Source organism: Nestor notabilis, unplaced genomic scaffold, assembly GCF_000696875.1.
Source record: "Nestor notabilis isolate BGI_N333 unplaced genomic scaffold, ASM69687v1 scaffold3926, whole genome shotgun sequence".
NCBI classification, from domain to species: Eukaryota; Metazoa; Chordata; class Aves; order Psittaciformes; family Psittacidae; genus Nestor; species Nestor notabilis.
The window spans coordinates 894-15,677 of NW_009932221.1; the positions used below are offsets into that span (position 1 = coordinate 894).

At 39.1% G+C, this 14,784-nt stretch overlaps 1 protein-coding gene across 1 annotated transcript; it reads right to left on the bottom strand.

Moving 5' to 3' along the window:
* Positions 1–936: 936 nt before the first annotated feature.
* Positions 937–13,122, bottom strand: LOC104407077 (endophilin-A1; the record flags this gene model as incomplete). Its single annotated transcript, XM_010016257.1, has 6 exons — positions 13,057–13,122; positions 10,734–10,806; positions 5,138–5,281; positions 3,194–3,327; positions 2,522–2,680; positions 937–1,040 (listed from the first exon to the last, which is right to left on the bottom strand). Coding segments are annotated over exons 1-6 (623 nt in total), but the record flags the coding sequence as incomplete, so codon positions are not given.
* Between the last annotated feature and the right edge of the window lie 1,662 nt (positions 13,123–14,784).

Here is a 14,784-nt window from a genome sequence, read left to right on the forward strand (position 1 = left end):
GAGAACATAAACACTGACAGGCCCAGTAGTACCAGAAACTAGATCTGCACTGCTGACCTCAGAAAACTGGAAGGAATCATGGATGATTAAAAAACTGCCTTCACACAGTATGTGAACATTATCTGCCCTTGAGAATTACATCCAGCTTTAAGGAAGAGACTTCTAGAAGTATGTGGACTAAAGAAATCTTTCCTTTAAGTTTTAAAGTTAAGATTTTAAGTTTACTTGAAGAAGGACATGTGTGTAGGAAGCTGATGAACTCTTACAAACATTATTTTCCTCACTTCAAGGGGGTACAATCTGTTTTGTGTGGATAGAAAAAAATAAAAGTTCTGAACTAAAAATTCGAAAATTCTATTAAAAAGATATCGTATCAATTCTGAGATGGCATTTGCAGTTACAGAAAAAGGGATGGAAGAGGTAAACTCAGTTGAACCTTGTATCAAGTTTGATCTGATAATTAAACTGGAAAAATGAGCATTTAATAAGGTGGCAAATAATGGGGGTTTCACTACCTGGCTCAGGAAGATGTTCACATAGTTATAACAAGACACTCTTTTTCAATATCAATCACTAACATCTTCTCTTGGAAGAACTACTTTATGAATACATGCAGGAATGGTATGGAGTCCAAAGTTCTAAGTCCCACTGACTTCTTGTATTTATAAGCACTTGCTTTCATTTAAATCACATTTCACAGCTTTTCTGAGCTGAGATGCTTTCCTGAACACAGTCCTCATTCAGTCAAACTCAGAAGTATATGTATCTCCAAAACAAACCTCAGCTTGCAATTGCCTAGTGAAATGACCCTTGTTTTCATATACATAGAGTTACCAAGTTGCACGAGGTAACAGCATTGCATTCTACTCGTGTTTTCTGCCTCTGTAAAACCAAGAAAGCCCCCAACAATCAATAAACTTACACAAAGTGCATTACCTATCTTCCAGCTTAGAAGTAACTCGCTGCAGAATCTGTGTGGCCTGCTTGTGGTATTCCAGCTGGGCTTGTACAAGAGCAGAAAGCTGGCTCACTTGTTCAATCTGAGGATTGACATCAAAACATCAGATCTTAGGCAAGAACTAACAGCTTAGCAACAGCGAGTAAAGACCACTGTCACACTGACACTGCAAAGGCAGTTTTACTTATCTCTCTAAAAACTTGATTTTCATCTTGATAGTTTGTAAATAGTTACATATCAGTCTTTATTCATACCCGTGTCTGGTTATGACCTGATCTGGAATGGTAACTGCAGCTCTTCTCCGCTGATGATCTCCATGGCAGATTTGCAATGAACAGCAGCCTACAGACCTACCTCATTCAGCAAAAACTATGAAAGTAAAAATGAGACTGTCATGAGAGCATAATACAACTTTTCCCTCCCTGCCTTTGAGAGGCACAAAACCAGAGTGACTATAGTCATGCTTCTGGCCTGTGAAGCAAACCAAAACGTTAAGATGCTACATACTCTTGGATACAGAGTATTTGTAGTGAAGGCAGATGGCATTCTACTTCATGAGGGAAGAAACACCCAAAACTTTTGTCTGGGAATGCAATTGCTAGCAATTTCCAAAATACACAATGCAGCAATGGTATAATGCAGGCCAGCACTATCTGGTCCCACAGCGTTGGATGTCACTACAAGGATTAAAACTATGATCTTGGTATACTTCTTTCATTTCAGCACAGCTATATGTGATTTCTAGCATGCAAGTATTTTCAGGTTTGTCATGGCCCCTCTATAGCAATCTGGTAATGAAGAATTAAATCAGGTGTATATTTAAACTTGAAATAAATCCAATCATTTACTTCAACAGAAATATTTAAACTGAGTTTCTTTTGAACAAGTATTCTATAAGACAAATTTCAGCTGAAATACTTTCTTTTTTCCTCCAAAAGAAAGAAATTTTTCTTCTTTCTTGATTTTGTAATTTTAACATTAATTATAAATAGAAGATTAAAAATACCTAATAGATGCTCAATCCTTAACCAGTCTGTATGCAAAAAATAAGCTGCAGAGTCAGATTTGAGCAGTCACATTAACTTCAGCTTTCCTATTCACTACTGCAGCTGATTACAGCATAGATCATGGGGATGTGAGTTCATCACCTCTGATCTTTACCAATCCTCTCAAAAGCCCACACACCTGAACAAACATCTTGGCTCAAACCTTAAAAGCACAACTAAGTAAAAGTCATGACTTATATTTGTATAATTCTAAGAAGGAAGTTATATTGGTTTTGTAAGTAACACTACACAGTTAGGAAGTGCAATGATGCCACAGAGGATTTATGTTCTTTAGCTCAGCTACCTATAAAATTAGTCCTACATGTGCATGCTGTACACTACTATAGCTTCTGAGCCTTTCACTGAGTCCAACAAGGAGGTTAAGTAATTCCCCATTGCACAGCGATAGGAAACTATGGTGTGAAGGATTTAATAAGGCTTTCTAGTTTCAGACTGCTCTAGATGGCCTTCACTGCTCTTTTTCAGATTCAGCTCAAAGATTAACAAGGGAGCTCACATCCATCTCCAGAAGGTTGAACATGCTTGACTCGGCAATTTCTTTTGATTCATCAAATTTCTCCAGAGCCTGGCGAAGTTCTTCATCAGGGAGCTTGCCCTGTCTTTTCTTCTTGTAATCGAAATCCAGGCGTCGACCCTCCATTTTCTTTAGGTGATGCTGAAAAACAAGAACACAAATACAAGCACAGAATAAAGGATGTTCCCCAACTCTTACACTGCATTGTGATCAGGTAGTTATGTACCTTTGCAAGCATGTGCTGTTTGCTGTGTATCAATGCTTCCCCACAGAGGAGAAATGCAGATCAATCAAACAAGTAGTTTTACATACCATTTAAGAAGTGATGGTGTGCTGCTGTCTAACATTAAAAAAAGGCCATGCAGAATGGATAACTGCAACTTGCCATCTGTATAGTATATACGTGAGTTTATAGCTTTTTAACTCTGATGCACAATTACCTGAACACTATGCTTTTTCCCTACAATTAAAATAAAACTTTATTAAAAGCAGTTTTGCAACAAAACTGAAAAGTAAAACTCGTGTCAAAAGAGACTATAATCAGAAATCTGATCATCTCTAAATCATTTTAAACTACGCAACTAACATAAACCTTCGAACATACACACAGTCTGCACATTTGGTATTATTAAAATGCGACATTGAGGGTAATACCTGTATTTCTCTCAGATCTTTGTCATGGAGATTCTGAAGTGGGTCAATGAAGTTTTGTTTCACTTCCATGTCTAGAGAGTCCTTGACCTCAGAAAGCTCCTTCATAGCTTCTCCAACATCTGCAAGTGCTGGTCCTGAAAGAATAGATGCCCAGTTTGTTTCAAAATAACTTAAGTTCCAAACCACCTTAGAATGTTGGTCTGAGTCATAACATTTCCCAAGTCTAGGAAAGAAAAAGAGTATAATACACTGTGTGAAAGGACAACATGGATTTTACACTTCTGCAGCCCCCAGAGTTTATGCCTTGCAGTACAGCTAAACCTGAGGATCTATGCTGCATCAAGACAGCTTTCTCCACACCCCATGGAAGGGTTGTTTTCCATTCATTGCTCACTCTGGTGAAGCAAACATGCTAGAACAGAATTATCTGTATTTGCTCCAGGATTGCCATCACCAGACACGAAAGCGCATAGAAAATAGCTCTAATGCAAGTCTAGGTCTCCCTGTTTCCATCAGTGAGACTGGAGACAGTATAAAACGTAAAAATTCTTAACAATTTCACAGAACCTTTTTATGAAAGATTTTTTTTTTAATGAAACTGTTGATTTCATGCACCTACTCAAGTTCATAAACTTCAAGAACAAATAGCTGCTTTCTGAGACTTCCTCCAAGATTGAGGGCCAGAAATATTAGCACTCTGCACAAATTTACCCCTGTGCATAAAAACGCAAGAAGCTCAAAAATGAGTGCAGGTTGGTGGGAAAAAAACCCCACACTTTCAAAGAATACACAGGGTCTTAAAACCTAGAAATGTGAGAAATTGGAAAGAGTTTTGTCTCTCAAGCAGGGGATACCAGCAACGCACTGCAAAACAGGAGAGCCTGCCAGACCCAGATGAAGAGTGACAAACAGCTGTAATAGCTGCTATTAGTTAAGAATGTGAAAATAATTGTTCTATCTACTCTGCTGCATGCTACCACAATCATCAGGGAATATACAGCAATTTGCAAAAACTAAATTCTATTAGTTCTTTATTTCCCCTTTAAAAATGTGTTTGAAATTTAGCAAATGAGAGGCAAACTATGAAAAAATAATCAGTAGTCTTTAGCACTAATCAACTTCCATCTGCCAAGCTAACTAGGAAGTTATATAAAACGAACAAGAAAATATGTTTTCCAGGGCCGATGTCTTTATGTCAGGAGCAACATGTTATGAAGATTCAAAAAGGAAATAGAATTTTCACAGTCCTGTTTGAAGTCCTGTGTGTTGCCATATAAAAATTTGGCCACAGAAGCTCACACAAATAGGACAGAAAGACAAAGGATCCTGTCACATATTTCATCTTTTTTAGTTGGACCTCTCCTGTTGACGAATACAATATTAAGTCTCAGTTTAACATTTCTAACTTGGACAGCTATAAACTTATGCGGGGCTTGGAGGGAGGAGTGGTTGACAGATAAGACAGGAGTATTCACTAGTCCTTAAAATGTAGAATTTAGTCAGAAAAAAAGGTCTAAGTCTATTAAAAATCTATCAGCTTTTATGCTTTGCCTGTAACGACAGTAACTTTTGTTATAAGGATTCTGAGGACAAAGGGTTTTATTGTACACATGCACAGACAATTATACAACTTCTGAACATGTACATCTTTCATCCCAACACATCCCCAGTAGTCTATGACAGAGTGCCTAAAGCCTATATGGATATGGGTCCAAATGGAAACAATTTGACTTTCATACACAATAAAAAAATCTCTAGTCTAAATCCATAAAAGATATTCAACAGTCCCAGTCCTAGTTTATCCTTAAAGGAGAAGTGTGATGAAGCATAACTCTGATGCTTCTTGCAGAAGTTGTTCTTTGTAAGAGCATAACACTTCAATAATGACAGTTATATTAAATGTTACTACCATTTTTATTGCATTACTATGGAAAGGGAAGTTACCAAAGTTGCATTCTTCTCCAAGCTCTCGTCCAAATTTCAGCATCGCATCTGCCAGCAAGGCTTCAGCCTGAGGGTAACCTGGTCCCTTTTCCTGGCCTCGAATTTTTGACATAGTGTTGATCATGCTGAGTTTAGCTCTGGAAGCTGAAGCAGGCAAGTGACAGAGGTTACAAACGTGCAATAGTTTGATTACACAAACCGGAATGCACCCCTTAGATTTACGTGAGCTAACTACTATGTGTTTGAAGGACATCATTATCTAAGTTTAGGACTATGCCCTGGTTTTCAACAATTATTTTTAGAGCAAAGGAATGAAGTGTTGTTGGTCACAGATATTTTTTTCTTCTGTTTGTAGGCCAGAGAGGATGCTCTGTCCTGAACTTTAAGTCAAAGCCTCCCCTGAAACTATGTGGACAGAGAAAGCCCAGGAACACTTCCAAGATAACATGTTCAACACATGCTACAACGCCGGCAGAAAAATCTTTAATCCCCAATACCTATCTTAAGATTCTTGGGTACCAGATGGATAGCAAGTTGAGCCAGCCTTGCTCTGAAGGAAAACTCCAGACTAAACTGGAATTTAATCCAAGAATAAACTGTAGTGCCTTACATATTTTAAACGTTTGAAAGCTTTTCTGTTGTAGAATATTAAATAAAACCTATATTCCCAAACATGATGTTCAACAACCTTTGAAATTCTTTTTGCTTTTTATGGGGACTTGGGGAAACTCTATTTCAGTATGGTTTTCAACTGCATTTTTGCCTTGTATTTTATTTCTGACTCACAAATATCAGATCAGAAGAAAGCACACAATTATCATAATTGATGAAAACAAAGACAGCAAACATAAAAGAACAAATTTGTTTGATGATGTGCTTTAGCGAATTTTTGCAAGTATAGAATGTGAATGGCCTGCAGAGAGTGAATTAATTAATGGCACTTCAAATTTCACCAGCTAAATCCTACTGTCAGCAAGCTGACTCAGTGGGTGTTTCTACCTACATTACTATGTGTGCTACAGTGGGGCAGCTACAAATGCATCTACCTTCCTTTTTGCAAAGGCTTGACTTTGTTAGTTGCTCTTAGTATTTCTGCTTACAAAACATTAGTAGCTCACACTTTTGTGTGCTGATTGCACTGGTCAAAATTCAACCTTGTATGCATTTCTGCAGCAAAACATAACACTAGCAGTCTGGAGTTAACAAGTGATTGCTCTTAATTTATTGTGTATCAAGAGATGGTTCTTGTTGCTGAGTATGTTTCACTTCGTGGCATACAAGTGTAGAAACAGACACAGGAAAATCAGGCGAATGTCACAGTACTGATTTTGCCTGAGAAACAGCTATGAAAGGATAACCTTTTTTTTAACATACAGTAAATATGTTTTTGTAAGCTTTCTCACTACATTTGAGTGTCACCAGATCGTGCTTTTCAGCATCTGAATTTCTTGATGCCTTCTGTTTCTACCCACTACAGAACTACAGTCAGCAGACTGGCTGACTGTTCAGTACAAGAAACTGCATTTTAATGAAGTGTCTCGCTTTCAAAAATGGCATCAGAACTATGGTGGCAATGAAAAAATACAGAAGTGCAAAAGAAACTAAGATGCAAACAAAATCAGTCAGGGTAATGGAGACAGCAAGCTTAATTAAAACAGGAATATATGAGAGTATTTTCAGAAATAAAATAAAAAATAAGAGGGAATATTAAATTAAGTGGCAATCTTCTGGACAGGTAGGCAAGAGTAGAAAGAAAAAGGAACAGGAAAGAAAGAAAAGAGATCAAAGGACAATAAGGGAAGGGCAAGCAATAAATCATAAAAAGAAGAAAGGTATGCAAGAAAAATTCATGCTTCAATGATTCATTTAATCATTTAATAATGATTACTTTAGAAACCTGATTAAGTAAGAAATCTCAGAGTACCTCTACCAGTGGTCTCATTCCACTTTTCTTCTACTAAAGTTGTTTCCACTAACTTCCATGGGAGCAGAGGTGTTTGTGCTCAGTCAATATCAAAATCCCATCTGAGCCCTTTTATTTCTATTGCTTTTTTGTGGTATTGCGTGTGCTTTCCTCTCTAAGTTATGTTTCAATCTGAGTGAGGATAGGCAGAGATCCACAAAATACCAGGTGGAAGTGACCTGAATACTTGAGTTTTTTCCAGTTGGCGGTCCCTCACCTTTACATTGGCTTTCATGGTGTCACTAACGATTCACCTTAATATGAAGTGTTAACAGCACCATGGCAAATTGTAAGAATATTGCCAGAAGAGTTTGAAAGAAACTTCAGCAGTGGCTTCATCTGATCATTTTTTGTATTTTCAATCTTGTTCATCCTTCACCCTCTTTTTCTTGAGTTCATGGTCATGTACATCTGCATGGAAAGTCTTTGAGCTTTCAACACATTCAATTTTGATTATTTTCAGCTGTCCTTTTTTTTTTTTTTCTTTTTTTTGAATAAGTGGTAAGTCTACAAAGCTATCTTTTTCAGTCACACTAACCTGGGCCCCAAGTCTCTTTCAATAAATTCACCTTTGCCTCTAATACCCTTTCCCCTTCCTTTCCTTTTCCTACCCTTTCTCCTTCCCCTTTCCTTTTCCTTTTTCTTTCCAGCATTAGTTAATTAATTGTTTAGTGAAGTTAGTCAATGCTAAATACTTCATTTACTGATCCTCCAAAGCACCATGAACCCAATTATCTTTAGCACTGCACTGTTACCCAAGAATATTGGTGTTTTCAGGGCACATGTTATTATCAAGGAGTATATGGACTATTGTAATAGATGGGAACCTAGCTGAGAGTTGATTCCTGCTCATCACTGAGAGACATAAAGAAGTATGGTTTTTGCCAAAGGATATTCCATACAGTATATATGTTTATGTTCATCATGACTGTTTGTTGGAAAGAGCCAGGAAAACACAGGTGTGCAGTTGTTCTATGACCTTCATACTTTGCCATACAGGATGCCTGGCCAACGCTCTTGGTGCAGACAACAAACAGCGAGATCATGAGAAACTGCATGGCCCCACGAGTAAACAACAAGAAAGCTGGCATAAAACCAGGTTTTTTTCTAAGCGTATAAAAGCAGGACCCTCTTGTAGCTGAATCTGAAGAGTCACCTATGGGTGGATGCACCTTGTAGGAATTTTCCCCGTTACCTGAGACTCCCAGCATCAGCTACAACGGGGCTTCCCAGCTTGAAGTGTGGGCCTGTATGATGCTTCGGTGGTAACTGGTGACATATTTCTTCTTAATCTCTGTTCTCGCTACGCAGCAATTTTTTTGATGCATTCCTAATTTTCTTCCGTGCCTTATATATCTCTATGAATTGCTGTATTGTACTTGTTCACTATAGAGATTTATACCTGATTCACGTTAGTGTGCTTATTCACTTTAGTGTGCTTGTTTAATAAACTGTACACAGTATACAGCTAGTGTACAGTGGTTTTGTTGAGTACCCTGCCTGTTTCCAGAATAGCTACATCCCAAACACTCTTCTTCCCGCGAAACCTATGCAAACTTGTAAAGACAATCTTCTGTTAAATATTGTTGTTAAATAATTTTTTTTTCTCATTGCATTTCTCCCCTTTCCCAGTGATGCTTCTGGTTTTTATGAGAATGAGAAAGCAAACAGGAAATCCTGGAAATCAGCATTTCTGGTGCCCCAAGTAAATAGTAATATAGCAGGGAGAATTTTAAAGAAGAATTTTTTTATTTTACTGAAAATAGTAGTAATTTTCTATGCAATTCTTCTCACTATAGGGAGTAGTTTTGCAACTGGCATAAAACATCCTAAGATCAGGTGAGAACTAAAAAGAATCAGTCCTCCTTTCCTCTTACTCCATCTGCTATCTTTGCCCAGCTGTGGAATGAGTAACATGATCTCATTTGATATGCAAGAAATTAAATCTTCCTCTTGCCTATTACAATTTTAAATTTTTTATTCTACTTGCACGTGCCACAGGCAGATGAAGAGATGTATAGCTAGATGTCGTGGTTTAAGCCAGGACACTAGAGTACGGAAACTGCTCTTTTCTGCAGCACTGCAAACTTGCCTCAGCCTGAGATGCCTGAAATCACACCCTTAGCTACTTCCAGAAATATAGCTTTCTGCTGTTGCTGTGAGCCTCTTTCACAATTCACAGCAATCATAATCACTCAGACGTGTGAGGAAGGCAGCCAGAGAAGCACTAAACAGCCAAAGCTTATTACTGAGTCTACACAATGATGCACAACAGCAGCTTGACAGCAGTTAACAATTTTATCACTAGCCCTACGTTTGTCAATCTATGGCTTTTCCTGCAGAGTGCTTCTTGACAATGAGCAATGAATCTGCAGAGTCAAGTCATAAACAGCATTTCATCTGTTGACATAGGAACTGTTCTAGTCATCATTATTTTCTTTCTAGTAGTTCTTGCACTTGTAAATATTATTCCTTCTTTTTTCAGTCTGCTGGCAGCATCATCAAAATACCCCCCCTTCCTCTTTTTCCAGCTATAAGGAAACAAATTCCTCATAGTGAATGAGAATTTGGTCTGTACTTCCACGAAACTCTAAGATACTTATGGTAGGTAGAGGGTCCCATCTTACCTTCACATTACCTCTGTTGACCCCACCTGTGAAGACAGCATTGACTTACTGAACCCTTATGCTTCTCATCACTGTTGTTGAATTAATGGTTTACTTGATTACAAGAGCTCCAGATCCCTGCTCCTTGTGAGGATGCTTTGCCAAGACAGGAGCATGCACCACTCTCTCGGTCCAATCACAAAAACCGTCCTTCATCTCCCCATAGAAATCATTCATTTATTTCTATTTTGAAGCTTCAATTCAGTCATCTCTGATTATGTTCTTTTATCTGCCCTTATCTCCAGTTCAACGGCTCTTCTGCACGCTCCCTTCTGTAGTAACTCTGATGAGGATAGGAAATCCCTAGAGGACTTGGTGAAAGCTCTTGTTATGTCTCCTCTTCCACCCTGGAGGAAGTTGTTTCAGAACTCTGTCTTTGCAGTCCCTGCAGACAATTTCCATTGTCTGCAAGGACTGCCTGCTCCTTTTCCCTCACACAGAATGTCTCACACAGACACCCTCACTGTGCCTGATCCTGATCCCCAGGTGAGGGCTGACGGCCTTATCCCATCCCCATACCCAGGTTGGTGCCTAATGCCCATGGCTGCTGCTGCGCCAGTACCCCCCAGCTGCCTGGCTAGAGCAGCAGAATCAGCCCTGGCAGCCAGGCACTGTCCTGCTTCCCCTGGGGAGCCTACAGCCAGCTCCAGCTCCCAGGGAGCCCCCCATTGCTAACAGTGCTGACGTTCAGATTCTGCAATTAAATACACCTAGATATACACCCCTTACCTAAAGCACTAATACACAAAAGGAAGACAAGCCTCCCACAGCCAGTCTCCATTCCCTCTGACAGCATAGCACAGAAGCTTGTGCTTACATTTGTCTTTTACTTCATGGTAACTTCACCAATTTTGTCTTGATCTGGACTGCACCAATGAGGATGAGATCATTCAGACTATATATATTGGTGAGACAGAGTGTTTTCAAAAAGTGCTCCAAGTACTGTAAGATGGTGAAATTACATTACCTGGATTGGGCTGAAGATACTCTATTGTCTTTGCCATTATCTCCATAACTGCCCTGCTGGTAACATCCACTTTCTAAATGACAAAGTTAAACAAAAAGAAACATGAAAAAGAGATGTTAAGCAAAAGGAAGAAGTTTTTCTCTCTTCTTTTTGTTCTTATAAATTCTTTTGACTTAATTTCTGTGTCCCTGAGAACTGCCAGTACCAGAATGGTGAAAAATCTCATACTTTGGAAATTCTCATACTTTGGAAAACTACCAAAGTATGAGCACACCATTTCAATTTATAGCAGATCCATTCTCAAGCGAGGACGTTAGTACAGAGTACCTTACGATGTGTTAGGAATTTGATGTAACTCATAGTACCGTGCTGACACTTTTCATAACCTTGGGAAACACCCACAACATAGAAATTTTTTTGATAGAACAGTCACTAAAAACTATTGGAAGAATCAGCCATCTTTGGTCCCCTAATAACTGACAAAATGAGGGGAAAGCTGATGTCAGTGAAAACCAACCAGCAGTGATAAACCGAGCTGCCTACCTCTTTCAGAGCAAGGTCTGGTAAAACTGAGTTAAGGAAGACTAGCTATCACTCAGTTTCCAGTTTCAAGAAACCTATCAGCATTGACGCACTGGCCATTGATTTCCCCTGGCTGACTCCATGAAGAATTATTTTATATTTAGGAATCTAAAATACTTAAAACTGAAAAGCATTACTTGCTTCTACTGTAATAGGAATTCTTGCTTTCTTAAGAAGTATGCTGCATCAGCTTACTAAAGCTGCTTATAGCAAAGTATGCAACTATTCTCCCTCTCAGAATCAGGCTTCAAAGAAAAAAATGCTGCTTTGGCAGGTTTGGGGATCCCTGTAACCTGTTCTGTACTCTGCATTTATGAAGACACATTGCATTTCTCTGCAGGGTAGCTCATGTCCCACAGGGTGAACTCCTTTACCATAATGGCAAGTTCCTATTTTAAAGGAGAACACCTGAGATAGGTTGTTTGCAGCACACTGTGACTGACGTCTTTCCCGTTTCCTCTTGCCACTGCCATCTGCCAGGTCTTGCCCTATGCTTTACACAAAGAAGCAAAAGTGGTCTGCCAGCCCTGGGTGACAAAGTAGCTGAACTGCCTGGTAGAGAGCCCAGAAATGGCTGGAAGGCTGCAGAGGAGAGTGGGGGTGAGGGAACAGAAGGCCAGGGATAGGCAGAAGGAGCGTGTCCACTGCCTGCAGAAATGCTGGCAAGGAACACGGGGCCACGCGGGGAGTGTGGAAGCAAGCAATGAGTTTACTCCATTCTCTTCTCAACTCTTAGTGCTTTTGCCTCCTGGGCTGCCAACCCATGCCACCCACCACCACTACGTGGGACTCACCCCTGGCTCTGTCAGTGTCCTATTTGCCACTCTAAACCTTGGACCAGTTTTCTGAATCTTTGTTAACATCTTCCAGTTTTGACAGCAGTGCCCATACTTGTGGCACATTCAACGGGAAGCTGGGCAGAAGGGGAGAAACCAACTCTGAAGTACTTTCACAGGAAGAAGTACAAAGGATGTGCCCTTCTCCTTTATTTTCTCTCCAAGCTTTTTTACCCAGCTCACTATAAAAATGTTCAAATAGCTTCTGTTCCTCTTGATCAGTTATGTACCACATACATACCCTACAAATCACCTAGCAGTAGCTTGTTACAAGATTTGACAGAACCTTTCAAAGTTGAAGCCAGAAAAAGCCTGTCCACATTTATCCTTCCAACTGAAATACTGTCACCATCACACACAGCTGTGGCTTTTTCCTCTCCCCGCCTCCAACAGAAACACTCAGTGGTACCACTGCCAGCCTCACCAAGCAGTCTGCTGGGGGGTTAGTCCCATCTACCCAAGGAACTTTGCTAGTGGAGGCTGCCTAACAAGATCTCTGAACCTGTGAGTGAATAATTCCAGTGCCATTGTCAACCCCTTTGGCAGACAACTCTTGCTCCTCTTGACTGATCCTCAATGAGCTGAGAATTCCAGGCACCTTTACCATTGAAATTACCACTTTGTAGACAGATACTGTTTTCAGAGATCCTTTAAAATGTTTTGATCAAAGCTAATTTGTAGCAGACATCAACCTCAATCTCTGAACAAAATACTGGCATTACAGACAGTGTCACATATGCCTTGGTTAGAAAAAGACACACATAAGAAATACAAAGCTCGGTCTGGATGAACGAAAGTTAAGTCTTTAAAAATTGAGTGATTCAGGGACAAAAACTTTGAAATTCCTGTCCTAGAAAGGAAACTGAATGGTACTAATGGGTATATCCTACTGTATTTAGACTTACCCTTTCCATTTCTTTGAAGTCATCATCTAGCTTGGTTCCTTCGGCACCTCCTACTTTTTCACTCACTTTCTGTAGTTAAAAAAAGAACAAAAAACACATTCAGCAATAACTGAAAAATCTAGCCACCATGTTTTCCTGAGGAAATGTTTTGGGTTTTTTCTGGAAGTTGGTACCAACAGTCAGACATATTATTCTTTCTGAAAAACTCATTTCAAACTCACTTTAAGTTAAACAATGAGAAAATATTATGTTCCTGCTTAAGTTTCAGAGACCCAATCTTCTGCTGGTGTCAGAATTACATTATTATCATGTCTTTGCAAGATCACACCTCTATTTCTCTGTTGAATGCATGTCTGTATCTTGGAAGTTATCACACAATTAATCATCAATGACAAATCTGTACTAAGCAGATAGAAATATCCATGGTCACATGTGCTCATGAAAAAGGAGGTGATTTGACAGAATAAATTGAGGAAGGAATCAAGGCAATAAAAAATTTCTCATTGGAGCTCAAAAATGGCCCCAGTTGCTTTGCCCATTGTGTAGCAATGTAGCACCAACAGTACTAATCATGCCTAAGAACAGAGCACAATGCTCCCAAGGCTGGACTCCAGCCACCCAGAAGACAACAGGCACACATAACCCCATGACTAAGAACTATCGGAAACATACTGACTCAAGCCACAGCCAAACCTTCACCATTAAGAATCAAGTTTATAAATAAAAGCGATAGATACAAAAAAACTCTACGCACCATGCAAGACCTTGAGGTTCACATGAGTTATATATAAAATACCTGGTTGACAGATCTATTAGAAAGAATAAAAGGGAACTTTGTTTTCATGTCTTTAGAAAATACTCTGGTTTTTATAAAATACTCAGCTTGAAAACTAATTGGAAAAGGAATCTGTGCTACTGTTCCATTTCCCTGATTCAGTGGAACACACTGAACTGAGTTTCCACTTACTGTCAGTAAAAGTGACAGTAACAGATTTGAATGGTAACTGCTATGCAGCACCATCCAAATGGGTTATAGCAATTGCACTGTCAGTCACAAAGTGTTTTAGTGGTTTAATTCCACAACTAAGTCAGGTGCGTATGATCCAATGAATATACTGATCTTTCCTTGGGCTGTCATAAGAAATTCATTAGACTTATGATTTTGTGTTTTCTATCCACGTATAGTTCTTTGTAGTGAACGCCATGTAATTCTACGAACTTTCCTAGGTGCCTCTGAATCATCTTTATAATGTTGTAACGAAGTATAACTACTAATTTCATAGAAGTGACTCCTGCAATAATCAAGGAGAAACAAAAGAAAATTGCCCTTATTCCTCCTAGTTTCAACCACTGTGTTAACTCTTCTTTAGCTTTCTTTTTGCATGAAGAGGAGGAAGACTCACAGCCCATTATTCACATGCTATTAATAAAGTCCAGATATTTGATTAATTTTAAATTCACTTCAGTTCACTCCAACAATGCTGCAAGTGCAGCTTGGCTAAGCGTTTACTAACACAGGCTGTAATTATCTGTGCAATAGGAAATGGCTATCAGCTCTATTTTCTGTCAGCTCCCGGCAAATTAGCAGCCAAAATGGTGCATTAATGAGACTAGTACTATGAAACATCCTGAAAAAAACCCAAACAAACAACAAAGACCTTTACTTATCCCTTTTTCCTATATGGAAGAGATGTACAAACCCATGCAGACACTCTCTTGTCATTAATC